The sequence below is a fragment of the Lycium barbarum genome, chromosome 6 (genome assembly GCF_019175385.1).
Source record: "Lycium barbarum isolate Lr01 chromosome 6, ASM1917538v2, whole genome shotgun sequence".
NCBI classification, from domain to species: domain Eukaryota; kingdom Viridiplantae; phylum Streptophyta; class Magnoliopsida; order Solanales; family Solanaceae; genus Lycium; species Lycium barbarum.
In genome coordinates this window covers 120,180,233-120,195,952 of record NC_083342.1, presented here as the reverse complement: position 1 = coordinate 120,195,952, position 15,720 = coordinate 120,180,233, and the positions used below count along the sequence as shown (strand labels likewise).

The window sequence follows — 15,720 nt, the reverse complement described above, 5'->3', positions numbered from 1 at the left end:
GAAATTAGGCAAAAATTACTGAATTTCAGTCATATACAAAGAAAATGATTTCCCTAATAAAAATAAAGACAACAAATTTCATAAATGACATACGATTATCTCCTCTTACTAGGTGTGTTGTTGTTATCGTGGTCTCCTCTCTATCCCCCATTATAAGACAAATAGGCCATAGTAAATAACGTGCCAAATTATAAAATTCTAAGTCAAAGAGAGAACCCAAATTATGAAGATTTTTTCTTTACACATATTTGGTAAAAAAGAAAATTAATCAAAATCATAAATTTACCACTCATAGTTCTAACTTTTAATTTTATAAGCACCTTTGCTATAACAAACAAATTTAAGTACTATTTCATTTTGAATATATTTTGTGCTCCCCAAAATATCCCTCCACAAAACCATAGAGGGACTTCATCGCCTTGAGGCAATCAATTCAAAGAGCCTACCCTATAATAAATTCAGCTAAAATTGCACTAGAAAGGTTTTTTTTCTACCATTCGTCTTTTTTTGTAGAAGTACTATTTAAATTAATACTTTTTTAGTAATAACTTTAATATAATACACACCAGCAATTAATTATCAATATCAATATTTTTGCTTAAATACGAAATTGCTTATTTATAAGATTACTTGTTAACACTTGAAAGTGTTGAAATCTTTGTTAATACTTTCGATTAACTAAGCCAAACAGGCTCAAAAAGGTCCTTTCACATCAGTAAGAACTTCAAAATTATCTTGAAATGAATTCTAGTCAACAGCTGCTTAGAAGCTGGCAATTTTACCCGTATTTTTAACATCTTCTTTTATGACCCATTTCCCTCAACAATTTCTCCTTGACTGCTTCCTTTTCGAAGAGGAGACAAAACTAAGACATAACTTAATGTAACCATAGGCTAAAAAAGTATTACAGTTCATACTTCAGCCTATGAATAATTGCAATTCACCCTTTTCCCAGGAGACAACTACAGTAAGAAGAAATGCATTACAAAAATCCATAAATACCTGAAAGCCCCATAACAAGTCGCCCTATACTTTGTCACCCATTAATTCTCTTTCTGAGAATAGTTCGGATAAAGACTCGACCAAAAAATAAGTAGCAGTCACAGATCACGGCCACTCATAATTATACAACAAAAATCCCGTCTGCCCTGATACAAAGACGCTACTTCCCCACCACCCTAAAAGAATTCCCACTCCATATCTTATTCTATCTATGAAAAGAACAGCTAACAAAAATAAAAAATATTTTAACAAAAAATGATCAATAAAAAACTGGGTTTCTATTATCAAAGTTATCAAATCAAGCATCATTCTGTTGACTAGGTGGAGTTCCAGCAATCCATCCCCATACTCCACCAGAGCTCTGCCTTCTCTTCTCATTCAAGGCTTGCTCTGATGCAGCTTTTTGTCGTTGGAGTAGCTCAAGTTCTTTCTTTAAGCTTTCCAGAGTCTGTAGCTTTTGTCTTAGCTCCGCAACATCAACCTGTTGAATTAGCTTAAACTCATTTACTTCCCATCTTAGTTAAGAAAGACAAACCGCATGCCTGAATAATTGCAGCAACTATAGTAACTACAGCTCCATGATCTCATGAGGGTGTTATTCACTGGGATTGAAGATTCAGAAGAAACCTTCATGATTGGGAGATGGAAGAATTTCACAATTTGATAGACCTTTTGTATGGGCTAGACACACCAAACAACATATCAGATGTGTGGAGTTGGAGGGAGAGCGGAGACGGCTTATTCACTGTTAGCTCTTATTATAAGAGGTTGCTAGTGCGAGAGGAATATACTTTCCCCCATGACTCCATTTGGATCCCTAGAGTACCTAGGAGAGTGCATTTCTTTGTTTGGTTGGTATTAAGGGGTGTGATCTTAACAGCGGAGAATTTGAGAAAGAAGAAAATCACCTATGTTAGTTGGTGTTTTATGTGTAAAAGTGGAGGGGAAAGTGTGCATCATCTTCTTTTGCATTGTAAGGCGGCTAGACGGTTATGGAGGGTGGTCCTCCATTTGTTAGATGCAATGGGTCATACCGGGTACCGTGAAGGCGGCTCTGCAAAGTTGGACTCATAGAATGGGAAAGAAAAGCCTGAGGGCATGGAGCATTGCCCCCTTAGCAATCATGTGGGTCATTTGGAAAGAGAGGAATAGGAGGGCATTTGAAGGGGTGGAGCTTAATTTCGTAACAATGCAGAGTAGTAATTTGTCTCTAGTTTATTTTTGGTGTACTTACGAGGTCCCAATTTGTATAGAGAATTGGAACTCGTTTGTTGAGAATCATATTTTGGTGTAGGTTCTCTTCTTTTGGTATACGGCTTGTATATGGGGTTTTTCCCCTAACTGTTAATAAAATTATTTACCTTATCAAAAAAAGTAGTAACCAGTCTTACTCCAAGGTTCTAATTCGTAAATATGCATGTATCGTGGGTGGGTGGGTGTACAATGGGAGACGCATGCTAAGAATGTATGGTGAATCTTCATTTTTTAGTTACAATTCCAACTTCTAATATTCCCAGCTTTGGAATTCTCCATTATATGAGAGTCGGGTGGTGGAAGCTAATAACATCTCTCAACATGATTTATTTTTGCTAAAATGGAATGCAAATACTGAATCAGAAAGGATAGCCAAAAGTGTCAACATGCTGAAGGAAGGTAACAATCATAATGTGAATACATAACAAAATACTTAGGTAGTCATTTCGTAACATCAGTATATAAATGCAAAAGTTTAGATATGAAAACTGAAAATACCACACAAAGAAAAGGTTCAACTGCAAGATTTTTAAACAAATCCATTTAGATGTTTTCAGTCGAAATATGCAATCACTAACCTCAGGAAACCCCTCAAAATCATTCCAATTCCACCACCCACCAGAAAAGGATTTTAAAAAGAAAGTGTATACGGGATTTTTTTTTTTTTAGTATGTTCTAATTAATTTAACTAATCCATACCTCTAGTTTGAAACATCTTGATTGTTCAGAAGCAAGTTGACCACGTACAGATTGGAGCTCCTGCATAATTAAGAAAATCGAAGTTGAAACTGAAGGTTACTGTTGGTTCGTGCCCAGTAGTGTCCTATTGCCGGAAAGCAAATTAAGGACCTCCAGGTGAAGGAGAAAGAGAGAATTGCACATGAAACAACAAATCACAGAAAGGATGCATAATGCCAAATATTTTTTCCGATCACCAAATGATTTACTTGACACAATTGTGCACGTTAGTTAATATTGCTTTTATTATGACCAAGAAATAGAATTAAAAAATTGGGGAGCGACAATCAATGCTTCAGGGGTAATAGTGAAGATTAGTGATTGCTTATAATATAAATACACCAGGGACTGCAATGAAGAACGGAAGACAGGCAGATGATACATTAAAAGGTGCCTAGGAAGAACATTTGAAAACCAGAGTTCCAGAAAAACTCATTTTTCGTGCGTAAAAGAAGCAAAAATTACAAAGTAGCCTATTAACGCATAAAGCATCATTAAAGTCCAAAAGATACTAGTAGAACTTTATCTCTCTATGGTAGAAAGAAACTACTATTGACTAGCGATTAAACCAAATCAAAAATGTTAAGCCAAAGTTCCATCAAGCTAGAAAGAAGCAAAAACTGCAGAAACTTTTGCTAACTCTCTAAGAAGCATACTTATCAATCTGAAGGAGTAGTTACCTTGTAAAGATCTGTATTGCGAGCCTCAGCATCAGTCAAGTCTTCCTTCAACTGAAGCGTTTGCAACTTCTCTTTGCTAATAGATGACTCTAAGTCTTCCTTCTCAGCTTTGAGCGCAGTTAAAAGCCGTTCACTGGTTTCTTCAACTTTGTTCACCTGCAAGATGAGATGTAAGATCAAGTCTCAAGGGAAAGACAAGGAAAAAACAAACAAAATAATGGTCGAGAAGAGTATGATCACAAAGAACAAGTATTATGACTTAAGTACAAAAAGGAACGTAACAATGTAGTGGATTGTCAGTTGCAACAAATAAGAGAAGGGAGAAATTTTGAAATTGCCATATCAAATAGCATTAAGTAAAGCAAAGCCAGGCTAAGAATGACTCGCCGACAACTCAAGTGCAGGTTCAAGCTGGCTGTATTGGCTTTGTCACATTGTTAGTGTCCCCTAAGATCCATTTTCTTAACACACACTCACACTATGAGTAACAGGATCTTAATACTTTAGCTATACCACTGGTAAAAATAAACATGATTAAATATCCAGATTTTTGGTTGTCAAGTAGTCCATGCATATAGTGGCATGTGAATCATGATAACAAAACTCATTAGGCTATTTCACTGAAATATTAGATATTATATCTACAGACAGGCATTTAGCATGAGATTTTTGAAGTTGATTTTGTAAGCCAAAACAAGGCCGTATGATGCTACAATTAAAGGAAAAGAAACAGCTTAGATGATTATGTCATGCTAAGAGGTGAATAGAGGTAGGACAAGGAAATAATTGGCATTCATCGACTATAAATCAATATTTATTTGGAAATTGGAAGTTATATCTAATAGAACGGCAACATATAGTTCCTCAGCATCAATTGTAATGCACAACCTTACAAAATATAGCAGAGAACTATATTCTCCAGTTTTCTTCTCTGCAGGATGCAACACACGAATTTTGGAACTGCTAAGATAGATCAAGAAGAGACAACAAGAGACACTAGAGGAGCCAAACATTTGTTACTAAGCACTGAAATAACCCACATACGCAAGTGCTAATAGACAATACTGTAAAACATATAAAAATCCTCATGGCGACCCATGACTTTAATGTTTTTTAATAAGCTAAGGTCATATATACAGACCAACACATGCATGTGTACTGTTAAAACTCATCACTTTGCAAGACTTGGACTCATGTTTGTGTCCCTGCCCAAGCCCAAGCTACACATCCAAAATGAATTATGTAGTCATTGCATTTAGGCAGGAGTAGTTACAATGGCTTAGATCTATCTTTGAAGGGGTTCAATTAATCAGAGTTGAGCACTTCAACAGAGTTCATTGCTTGAAAATCGAATCCTTTCACCAACTAGATTCGGGCATGAGTATTTATTTTCTAATCAGAGGACAAATCTTATCTGGACTTCAGAAACCAGCTTTATAGGCCAACATTCCTGCTGTCTTAAAGAAAGATGTTAACCAAACTAAACTAAAGTTTTTTTCCTAAAGTAAAGCAACCAAACTCGTGTCCATATCACTAACAGTTGATGCAAGATAACGTATTTTATATATCATAATACCATTGGCTCAGACTCAATGTTGTCCATCATGATTTCCCTGATTTTTCCTTCTTGGCCTGTTGCAATATCTGACTCCAAATCCCTCGTGGCATTAGTAGTGTTTTGTACTGCAGAAACACTATCAGGTACAGGAGTCTCCATAGATTGCAAAGTTGATTTGTGGCTTGGTTTCAGTACATTGACCTTAAAAAGAGTAAGCAAAGCCACAGCAAAGATTTTAAGTAATCATAAAAGGGATAAAGAAACCAAGCAACCAACTAGCTGCCATATAAGGTCTGATCTGCGAGTGGAAATGTCAAAGGAAAAAGTTCATCTGTACCAGAAAAGGAGAAGCATTAGCAACCTTACCTCATTACTGTACCGCCCATTGTATCCGCCAAAAGAAACTAGGATATCTTCACCATTATATGAACACAACACCAAACTCAAGCCCTGTTGACAAGAGAATTTATTGTAATGCACAGTTTATTGAGTTTAACATTTAGATATACAGAAACATACATTTCAGTCCCATGTGATGAGTGGCCATACAGCAACAAGAACACCAAAAAGGTCTCGCTTTAGTTCATCAAGAGTTCCAACAATTTTCAGCATCGTTTCATTGTTGTTACATCCTAAGTGAACCAATTATCTAGTTTCAGAACTGTACCATTGAACCGCATCATTTAGCCGTTTAGGTGTAAGCTGGTAACACTTAGGAGTGAGCTATCTTGATACGATGGTCAATTTGGACTTTAGACAATAAGAATGTTGATGAATATCTTCTGCTAGTCGAACTCCACTGCCTCAAATCACATTGATACATATCACAGATTTGATCAGAGTGTTACGCTTCGAGAACAGAAACTTAGGCCAATATTGAGGAGAAGAAAGTATGACGAAAAGCTACATGCAGCATATCAGTATTGCAAACAAGAAGCTTAAATTAGTATGGTCCAATCAGGATAATTCCTTGTATACCATCACTATAATATAACAAAAGAAGGCTTTGTAACGTAATCACCAAATGCTTAATTAGAAACAAATAAACTTGTTGGAGGTTTAAAAACATAAACACCAGTCAGAACATTAAATACCTCACTAGCAAGAGGAACACGCCCTTGAACAGTTGTTACAGTGGACCAACTCAGCGTAGACATGTTGAGGACAACAGTTTCAGAGACCCCTGCATTAAGTGTAAGAGAGTGGAAAAATAGCATAAATACATGAAGTTTGGACTGGTCAACACAAATTAACAATTTTGAAGCAACAATAAAGTGATTCACAGAACTGCCAACATCATGTAATGACTAAGTGTGTCCTCTTATCTGGATAGCATAGTTTCTCCAGGTTAGACATTATGGAACCACTCATTTCTTTGGTAGATTCACCAATAAGCAGCACCCACAAATTCAAATGACTTCCTGACTGACTAAAGTTCCTGTCATACAAAGACCAACCTACTTCCTATACAAACCAAGCAGAGAACCAAAACAGTCCACTTGAATCTGATCTGCTACATTTCTTAGCATTACAAATGCCCAAATTCTACCTTAAATCAGGTTCAAGAGACATTTTATATATTTTGAAACTAGAGTCCGCTTCCTTTCACATGGTACTACCTTGTGAAAAAAGGGGTTGCAATTAACCATTTCTACCTTCTCCTGGGAGAGAACGTATAGAATGGAAGAATCACGCAAAGAAAAAAGATGTGAAGGTGAGTATAGATGAAACCATTTTTTAAGATGGAAATTAAGCAAGGATTTGAACCACTTGATTCCCATTCTCCCGCAATGCAGGCCACTTCACACCATCAGAAGTACATTGCAACAGGATAGATAACACAATTGCTAAGAAGGATTCATGAGAACTGAGATGATCTGAAACTACACCCAGCCCCCAAAAGAAGGAATTTACTGATTGAACCAGCCCCCCGACAAAAAGAGACTGATTTACTTTCATCATTTCTGTAACATTAAGGCCTTCAAATGTAATGACAAAGAGGTTCACACGCCTGTCTTGATTCTTCATATCAAGGCACAATGTCAGAATTTAAGCTGTGACTTCTAAGATTCTAAAAAAAGTTAAATAATACCTGAAAGGTAAGCATGACAACAATAATTCAGCTATGGATTTAAAGTTCTAACTTGTATCATCAGCCCTCGTTGAAGGAAAGAAAAAAGTAAAAGATCCTAACAAAAATAACACTGAGAAGTTCTGTTGATGTAATATCACCGCACTTACTTAGTGCTGCTTGCCATAAATGAAATGCCATTTACTATTCTTAAAAAAAAAAAAAAACACTTGGAAGTTAGAATTGTCATGATCCCATGCAAATTGTTAAGAGGGCAAATGCATACCACTCTTATTGTTGCCTCCACCAGTAATAAACCAACTCTCTCCAACTGTCGCACCAGCATGGCCAGCACGTGGACTTGGTATTTCACCCTGTTGAGTAGGAGTTGACCATTCCATCTACAAAAGTAGAATAAATCAAAATTACCCATTATAGATAAAGGATCGCACGTGAGCACTTTTGCAACAGCTAGAAACTGAATGCACAGTCTCACAGTTTGTAAATCAAGGACATGCAGATCATTGAAGCAAGTAGCATGAGAGCCCCCGCCATAAATAAGAAGGTATCGCTCAGCATGTAGTGCAGCAGCATGATCGGACCTTGGAGAAGGAGGCACCCCCCTAACAAACGAAAAGAGCTAGGTGAATGAATTAGGATTCTACATAACAAAATGGCAAGACCACTTGGATATTGCACGTTGATAAAGGTATATTGCCGCTAAGTACTTGTGGAGCTAAGCTTTCAAAGAGAAGATGTTAAGAATATTATACAAGTTAATTTTTTTTAACTTTCAGACTTTTGACCTTGGGAGATTGTACCTACGCACACAAACAATAGGAGCAAGCTAGCCTGACAATGCGTTCTCTTGTGAAAGCAAAGACTTATAACATAGACACACACATGGAGACGAACTTGTTTGTCCTTCAACAGGTAAGCAAGAAAGTATGAAGGGAAAACAAAGATGCTTAAACTTCCTGAAAGCATCTTACAATGTGTCCATTTCATCCCAGGTCATGGTTTCCAAGTCTAGAATGTGAAGATCGTTCAAAAGAGATCGATTTGCATCTTGTCCGCCAAATATTACTAAGCTTGTTCCCGCAGGGGTAACTGAATGACCTCCACGAGATAACTGCAAAAGCAAATGGGAACTTTATTTAGTCAAATAAAAAGTACAAAATAATTAGTGTACTTCTTTCATTTATAATTCAGTTTAAAATGGATAAGAGCAAGGTGACAAATAACATGTTAATGCCGCGCTATGTTTAGTTGGGGTGGAAAGGGGAAAGGTCGGCTGAATGAGTGAATGTCGAGAGGTAAGAATCATTTCTCTTGTTTGATAAAAGGAAGTAAAAGGGGAGGGTTGTGTTCCGTTCTTCCATCCTTGCAAAGCAAAAGTGTCACATTTACTTACCTTCCAACCTACCAAACAACTTTAACAAATCATTAATACTTCCTTTGGAAAGTAGACTAGTTAAGTTCTCTCTCCTTAACCCCCCCACCCCACCAAGACCTCTCCCCTATCCATAGAACCAAACACAGTGTTAAGTTCCAGGACATGGAAAATATGAAAAATGACAAAAGAAATCATAAGAGGAATGGTCAAATCTTAGAACTGATTCTGAATGTCATGAAGAAAAAAGCATTTTAGATGGGAAACATCTAAAAGAAGAAGTTATCAAAATCAGAAAGAGGGATGTCATGAAATTTGAAGCTACTCAAACGAGAAAGAGTATCATGGCATAAACAGACATACCGGTGGCTTTCCATAAGTCTTCAAGTTTGACCAAGTATGTGTTTGCAGATCAAACACCTTCACTGGCAAATAAATGGAGCATAGCATTAAGCAGCACAACAATTTTTATTTTTATTTTTGAAACTGGTAACTAAAGCAGCAAAACAAATATTCAAGTGATTAAGATTCTAAAATTAGATGTCTATCTATTGACAGCAATATTTCTCCAGATACCACCGGCAATTCATATTTGTTATCAAGAAAGTTATTAAGCAAGATCACCACAAACTCAAAGATGAAGCAATTCCTAGCCATAATACCTGAGCAGCTGAGCCATTGAATGATGTAATTTCAACTAACATAATACCAAATAGAATAATTGAGTGCTATGTGATAGGAAGATACCAAAGTGGAAAGCAAGTTTTATAGGACAATTGTGAAAGCAATGTTATAGCAAAATGAATGTTGCACTTCTTCAGGGCTGTTGTAAAAATGTTCATGCTAATATGGATGTGAAGCCATACAAAATTAGAAATAATCATGTACCGCTGAGGATGCAAAGATTACACATAGCAGACAAAATAAGAGAAGCCGTCTTAGAGAACCCGTCATGTAAAGTGTCGACTACCAAATGCACCAGTCAATAAGTGTAAAACTATAATCATAGAATGTGGTAACATGAAATGACATAGACCTAAAAACCCAGCTAGAAAAGTTGTCACAAAAGACATACAGTTTCTAAGAATCCATGCTCCAAAAGCAGAAAATAATGGGAGCAAATGATCCATATAGGCGAAACCAACTAGTTGGAAAAGGCTTAGTTGTTGTTACACTTACATTAGATTCTGGTTAAAGAAAATCTCTAGTCTTAAAGAACGCCCAATTAACGTGTATTGGAATGAAATGGGCTCGAACAGATCAGCAGAATAGATATAGAGGCTTCATATAGCAGACTAGATGACGAATAGTTAGCTGCTGCCCTTCTAACTAGTGGCGTAAATTGGGTGATGCCATACATTGTGAGAGGCTTCTTGGACTGTTAGCAGCGTCAGAAAGAGAAAAAATTAAAGAAAATCTGGCATACTGTCCCAGTTTGCATCTTTTGTATAATCTGTTTAGAAAGGAATAAGAGATGTTTTGAAGATCAGAAAAGTCATTTCTTCACCCGCAAGGATGGCTCAGTTGTTTGAGCATGGGGGTTTCATAATAGAGGTCTCAGGTTCGAAACCCCCTGCTATTTGCCTTCTGGGTCGAGCTCGTCGCACGGGCTTGCCTAGTGCGGGTTATCTCTCCTGTGTGGTTTGCGAGCTATTACACAGGAGCTGGGTTTACCCTGTGCGCACCCGAAAGGTAGCGACTGCGGGTTCCCATGTCATAAAAAAAAAAAAAAGTCATTTCTTCTGTAAAAAATAGATGTCTTCAGAATTTATTTTTTTGGTATAGGAGAGACATGGTAGATAATATTTCTCAATATTTGAGTTCATTAAGTCTCTGAGAATGTAGAACCTTAGCTGTGCTTTTTGCATTTTAAGTACATTACCTGCTGTGCTTCTAGACCATCTAAGTATATGATACTTTTACAGAAACAATTTCCAACATAAATTACATCAGACATTTTCCACTTCCAACAAGGAAAAACGAGGAGGGGGAGGGGAGATTGGGGGGGTAAATCTTGCTATCACAAAACTGATTTACTGAGGGCACCGTTCAAAAAAAAAATGGAGAGAGGGAGAGAGAAATTTTCTCTCAGAAGACCAGCAAAGAACTCGGAGGACGTAATTTGTGGGATCAATCTATATTGAGTGACCGCCTCCATTATGTTGTTGCTAGCAAATACCACTATTTTTGGTTTTGGATCTTCCAAATCATTCCCGCAGGAGATCCGGGTAATGAGAAAACTCAAACAAGCATGCCAAAGAAATGATAACTTATGTGGCTAGCGACCTAAAATAGCAAGGTATAAGCTCAAATAATTGCTTCACGTCTGCAGTAAGTCGCCCTTGTATTCCAGGAAAAGAGTAATGCACACAACCACAGTGAATATTGTCAACAGACCAAATAGCATGTCTTCCCGGGAAGATAAGACTTCAGATCAATTTTAGGCTGCTAATATGTTACTAAACACTAAATCATGCCGTACACTGCTCTTGTACAACGTCAATGTAAATGAAATCAAACTTAAACAATATTAACAAACCTTGCATGGTTTCAGAAGGATCTTTTGTATGTCCACCGATTGATATGAGCTTATTTCCTTCCCAAGGTATCTATAAACACAAAAGAAAACCTCAAATAAGAAAGGAAAAACAGAGGGGGGGAGAGAGAGAGAGCATGCAACTTGATGAGCTAAGAGAAATTTCAAACTTAAATGAGCTGAATCCTTGCGCAAATACAGAGCATAAATGGGTGTGACTAACACTATTAAACCAATATCGGTACTAACCAGGGAGTGACCAGCAAAGGGAGCTACTGGCACTTGAGAAGCCTCACCAGATGTTTTAACCTCTACTTTCGACCATGTCCAACTTCTCAAGTCCAAAGCCTGCAATGACCCTCAAATCTTATTAAAGAAATTGAGTACCCAGCTACCAAAGAAGAAAAGCTAGACGAAATCACAGAAAAGAATGAGATCTAAATATGCAAACATCTACGGTGTTAAGACTAACAACAAGCTTACAAGCACAACCACCAAAAGGTATAGCCAGAGTATAAAAAATCTGCTGATTCATGATAAAAGCTCGATATCTGATGATCAAGAATGTCATTGATGATCTCCTAGAGATATCAATGACCACCTTGTGCAGATAGTTCACCCACCTGGAGATCACTAAGATACCGTCCATTGTGGTTCCCTCCAAATATATACATCTTATCATCAATAACGGCTGCTCCGTGCTGTGAAAGGAGGTGAAGAATTTGAGAAAGGAATATTAAGAATATTAAAACTAAAATCAGAGAATGGAAAACAAATACTACCTCATATCGAGCTCTTGGCCGTGGACCGGATATAGGAGGTGCAACCCATTGGTCATACACACCAACTGCACCAGAGCCTTCTGATACAACATCTTTATCCTGAGGTTCCGACAAGTTCCCATTTTCAGCAGGAATAGTTTTTATCTCAGGAAAAACATTTCCATTTTCGGTAACTGACTCCACTTTCGTCTCATTCTGAACAAAAGAAGAAATTAGGGACATCAAATAAAATGAAAAATTCAGATGCACAAAACAACAAGAAAACAGATGCGGTTGAAGAACAGAATCATATAAACTAATATACGCTCACATTCTTTTCATCCTGTACTGCAGGTTCTGAAACAAAGTTTGAAGCCCTTGAATACCATCCTGGATCTTCTTCCTGCCACAACAAATCAATGTGTTTCGTTCATGCTTTTAAATTATCAAGAGTTGGGCAGAATTAGCTCCACACAAACCTCCAGTATTTTCACAAAAAGACGCATTGCCTCTGTGGAAGCCATGTTTCCAAGACCATTCCAGCTTCATAAATACAAAAACCTTTTAGTACACAGATTCAAGCCACATTACCATATGTAATACTTTGTATAGTAAGGCAGGAAAGAACTGATCTGCACTGACCTCTAAGACCATAATTAATGAAGAGAAGGAATGGGAGATCAACCAATCAAAGGTGGCACATACGTTATCACTCAAAACTGCTAGCTGCCTTTTTTTGCTTTTTGAGAAAGCAAAACTGCTAGCTAACTAGCTAATGCAACAGAAAAAATATCTGACATTCAACGCAATTGCCTTAAAAGATGAGAAAAAAGGAGAAAACAAAAAGGGCTATTTGAGTACAGGTAATGTTTAAGCCTTCTCTTTGTTGTCATTGTATTCTTCTTCTTCTTGAGTTTGTTGTGTGCTTCATTCTTTTTTTACAACCATGGTTTCCAAGTCAGCTTGCAGGTACCTCGACCAATTCAGCAGGGCTACCTCCCACCAACGCTGGTACCGAGTAATTTTGTCCATGAAACAAATGGGAAGAAATCACCTAGTGTTTTTCTACAACTTCTATTTCTTTTCTTCCTCATTTTTGTTCCCTCATTTTTTTTTTTTTCTTGTTTTCCTTCTTAGAACAAATGATCCTATTTCCTCTTCTAGTCTGGTAGTCCACGACTTCTGACTTTGGGACTTCTCCTTTACTTCTCTCTTTTTGCTCTATTGGTACAACCATTAAAGCGATTAAATATAAAACAGAATGCTGCAAACTGATTTGTGCTGATTATTAATTGGAAGTCGAAAACTGATTTTGATTTTCATGAAGTTTAATTTGAATATTGTCAGATTAATATTGTCATCAGCATGTACTTTTTTTTTTTTAGAATGGTAACATAGTCATCAGTACGTATTTGATGCTTAATTAGTACTTTTAGTTGCAGTTTAGATCAATACACACTAAAATCATATGTCATAGTTTTTGTAAATGTAGTAATTCGTGTGGTTCACCTCGAGGAAGCATGCACTTCACTTTTCGCTCTTTGTTTAAAAGCAGCATGGTCCTTGTCATTATTTCACGATTTTCACTAAAACACTTACCATCATTGGTTTCATTCACATTTCAGTTGTCAATTGCCATATATCTCATCAGTTTGATCAACAATGGTTCAGTCAGTAATTAGATCATGCATTCTCATTTCAGTGGTCAATTGCCATATATCTCATCAGTTTGACCAGCAATGGTTCAGTCAGTAATTAGATCATGCAAACTTCTTTCCCCATTGTCATCATCAAGCCCCAATTAGCACTGAACTTTAATCAACACAGCGTGTTAATCAGCCGTGATTGATGGTAACCGATGCAACTCATAAGTAATTCAGCAATAGGGTCCACATTTAGAAGAAAGGGAATCAGCGTCTAATGTTAAGTACAATGATCCACATATCCCCTTTGTTGCATTGCTAACAATATAAATTAACACATCTCTCTCTAATATATTTGTATAGACATATTTAAGGCTATGCTCATGTTTTCCGACACTTTAACCTGTCCTTTAAAGTTCACTAATAGTAATAATGTATTGATTAACAGTCAGATTGCAGAGGAAAAAACTGTCTTATCCGTTTGAGTTTCTTCACTGACAAGGACGCCGGACGCTGGACGCCCAAGAACCGTCTATTCAAGTTTAATTATGGTATCAAACTACAGGTTTTACAAAGAGATAAAGAACAATAAGCATCTATTCTTATCCTGTTACCAGTAACAAGTGGAAGAAAAGATAACTACAACATCCTCGATAACATTATCAAGTATTAGGTAACACGCAAATCACAAAAACAACAACAACATACCCAGTGTAATCCCACAAGTGGGGTCTGGTGAGGGTAGGATGTACGCAGCCTTACCCCTACTTTGTGAAGGTAGAGAGGTTGTTTCCGATAGACCCTCGGCTCAAGTAAAGCATATCAAACAGGTACGAAAAGAGAATACTGTAAAGAAAAGAACAGTAGCAACAACAAATAACATGATAACCGAAGCAAAGGAAACAAAAAGTAACAGTCAAATTGAAGGATAAGATAATAGGAGCGTAATAATAATAATAATACAGAGAAGGGAAATTAGACGACACTCGACTACCGACTAACATGCAAATCATAAGAGGAAAAAAAAATAGAAAAACAAACCTCGTCCATTTGCTTTGTTCTACTGGACTCCAACTTCTAGGCTTAGGAATCTTACAAGGTCCTACAGTTGCCTGCAATTAGAACATCAAAAAAATTAGGCCTTCGCATACAACTAATCAGTATAAACAACACACACACATTCAACTCAGCCTTCCAATTCCCAGGGCATGGTATCCAAAACTCCTATATTTGAATGTGATTTCAACATGAACGTTGTAGATCTACAAGAATTTGAGCCAAAACAAGCTTTCCAATTGAATTATCAACAAACGAAACGTTTACAACATTAAAAACGAAAATCACAAGCGTAATTCAAATAATGCAGCACTAGATGAAGAAGTCAAAGTAGAGAAATGAAATCAACCGACAGAAACAATGTGTGAAGGACCTGTTGATAGAGAGCGTAAAGTAGAAGAGCGGCGTCGTTTGAGAACTTGGAGCTGACACCTTTGGTAGAAGAGGAATCGGGAGATCCATCGAAACCAGCGTAGGCTGCCGCTGCATAGAATCGCTCTGGATACGCCAGGCCAGAGCTTACCCTCGCCATCGCCATTTCACTTCACAATTTCAGATCTTGATCAATAATGGTGCTAATTTCCTTTCTTTTTTTTTTTTCCTTCTATTTTTGATTTGCTGTTTATATATCAAACGATTTCAAGGGGTGATTTAAATTGAAATTGGGGCAGACCTCTATGGAGTATGGAGTGTAGTACCTTTTTCTTTGGGAGTCGTACCTTCCCCTGACGGTTGGGATAAAGGCACAAGTGCTCATACAAAACCCGTACCTAACCGAAAATCCAATTGTGTGTGTGTGTGTGTTTTTTTTTTTCTTTCAAAAAATCCAATCAAACTGACTAGATAAAATTGATTGATTTGGTATTTTTATTTGCTTTGGTTTAATAATATGTTTTTTTAATTTTGGTAATGACATTTGAGATGGATGTGTGGCGTACTAGGAGGAATATGATTAGGATATTGGAGTCTTGGATAAGGTGGGAGTGACAATGTGGAAAGTGACTAGGAGGAATATGATTAGGATATTG

General features: G+C 37.0%; 1 protein-coding gene across 2 annotated transcripts; it reads right to left on the bottom strand.

Annotated features, from left to right (window-relative positions):
• Nucleotides 1-963: 963 nt before the first annotated feature.
• On the bottom strand, nucleotides 964-15,413 carry LOC132645931 (acyl-CoA-binding domain-containing protein 4). Of its 2 annotated transcripts, none has more exons than XM_060363191.1 (18): nucleotides 15,066-15,413; nucleotides 14,678-14,748; nucleotides 12,473-12,536; nucleotides 12,319-12,396; nucleotides 12,015-12,209; nucleotides 11,856-11,933; nucleotides 11,482-11,580; nucleotides 11,236-11,305; nucleotides 9,060-9,121; nucleotides 8,296-8,435; nucleotides 7,800-7,926; nucleotides 7,590-7,704; nucleotides 6,327-6,415; nucleotides 5,599-5,682; nucleotides 5,251-5,433; nucleotides 3,675-3,830; nucleotides 2,956-3,015; nucleotides 964-1,483 (listed from the first exon to the last, which is right to left on the bottom strand). In XM_060363191.1, the coding sequence occupies exons 1-18, from the start codon at nucleotides 15,228-15,230 to the stop codon at nucleotides 1,301-1,303; spliced, it is 2,019 nt and encodes a 672-aa protein (XP_060219174.1). In that variant the 5' UTR covers nucleotides 15,231-15,413; the 3' UTR covers nucleotides 964-1,300. The 2 variants fall into 2 exon arrangements, with proteins under 2 accessions (XP_060219174.1, XP_060219176.1); XM_060363193.1 differs by having other exon boundaries at nucleotides 12,325-12,396; nucleotides 15,066-15,411.
• Between the last annotated feature and the right edge of the window lie 307 nt (nucleotides 15,414-15,720).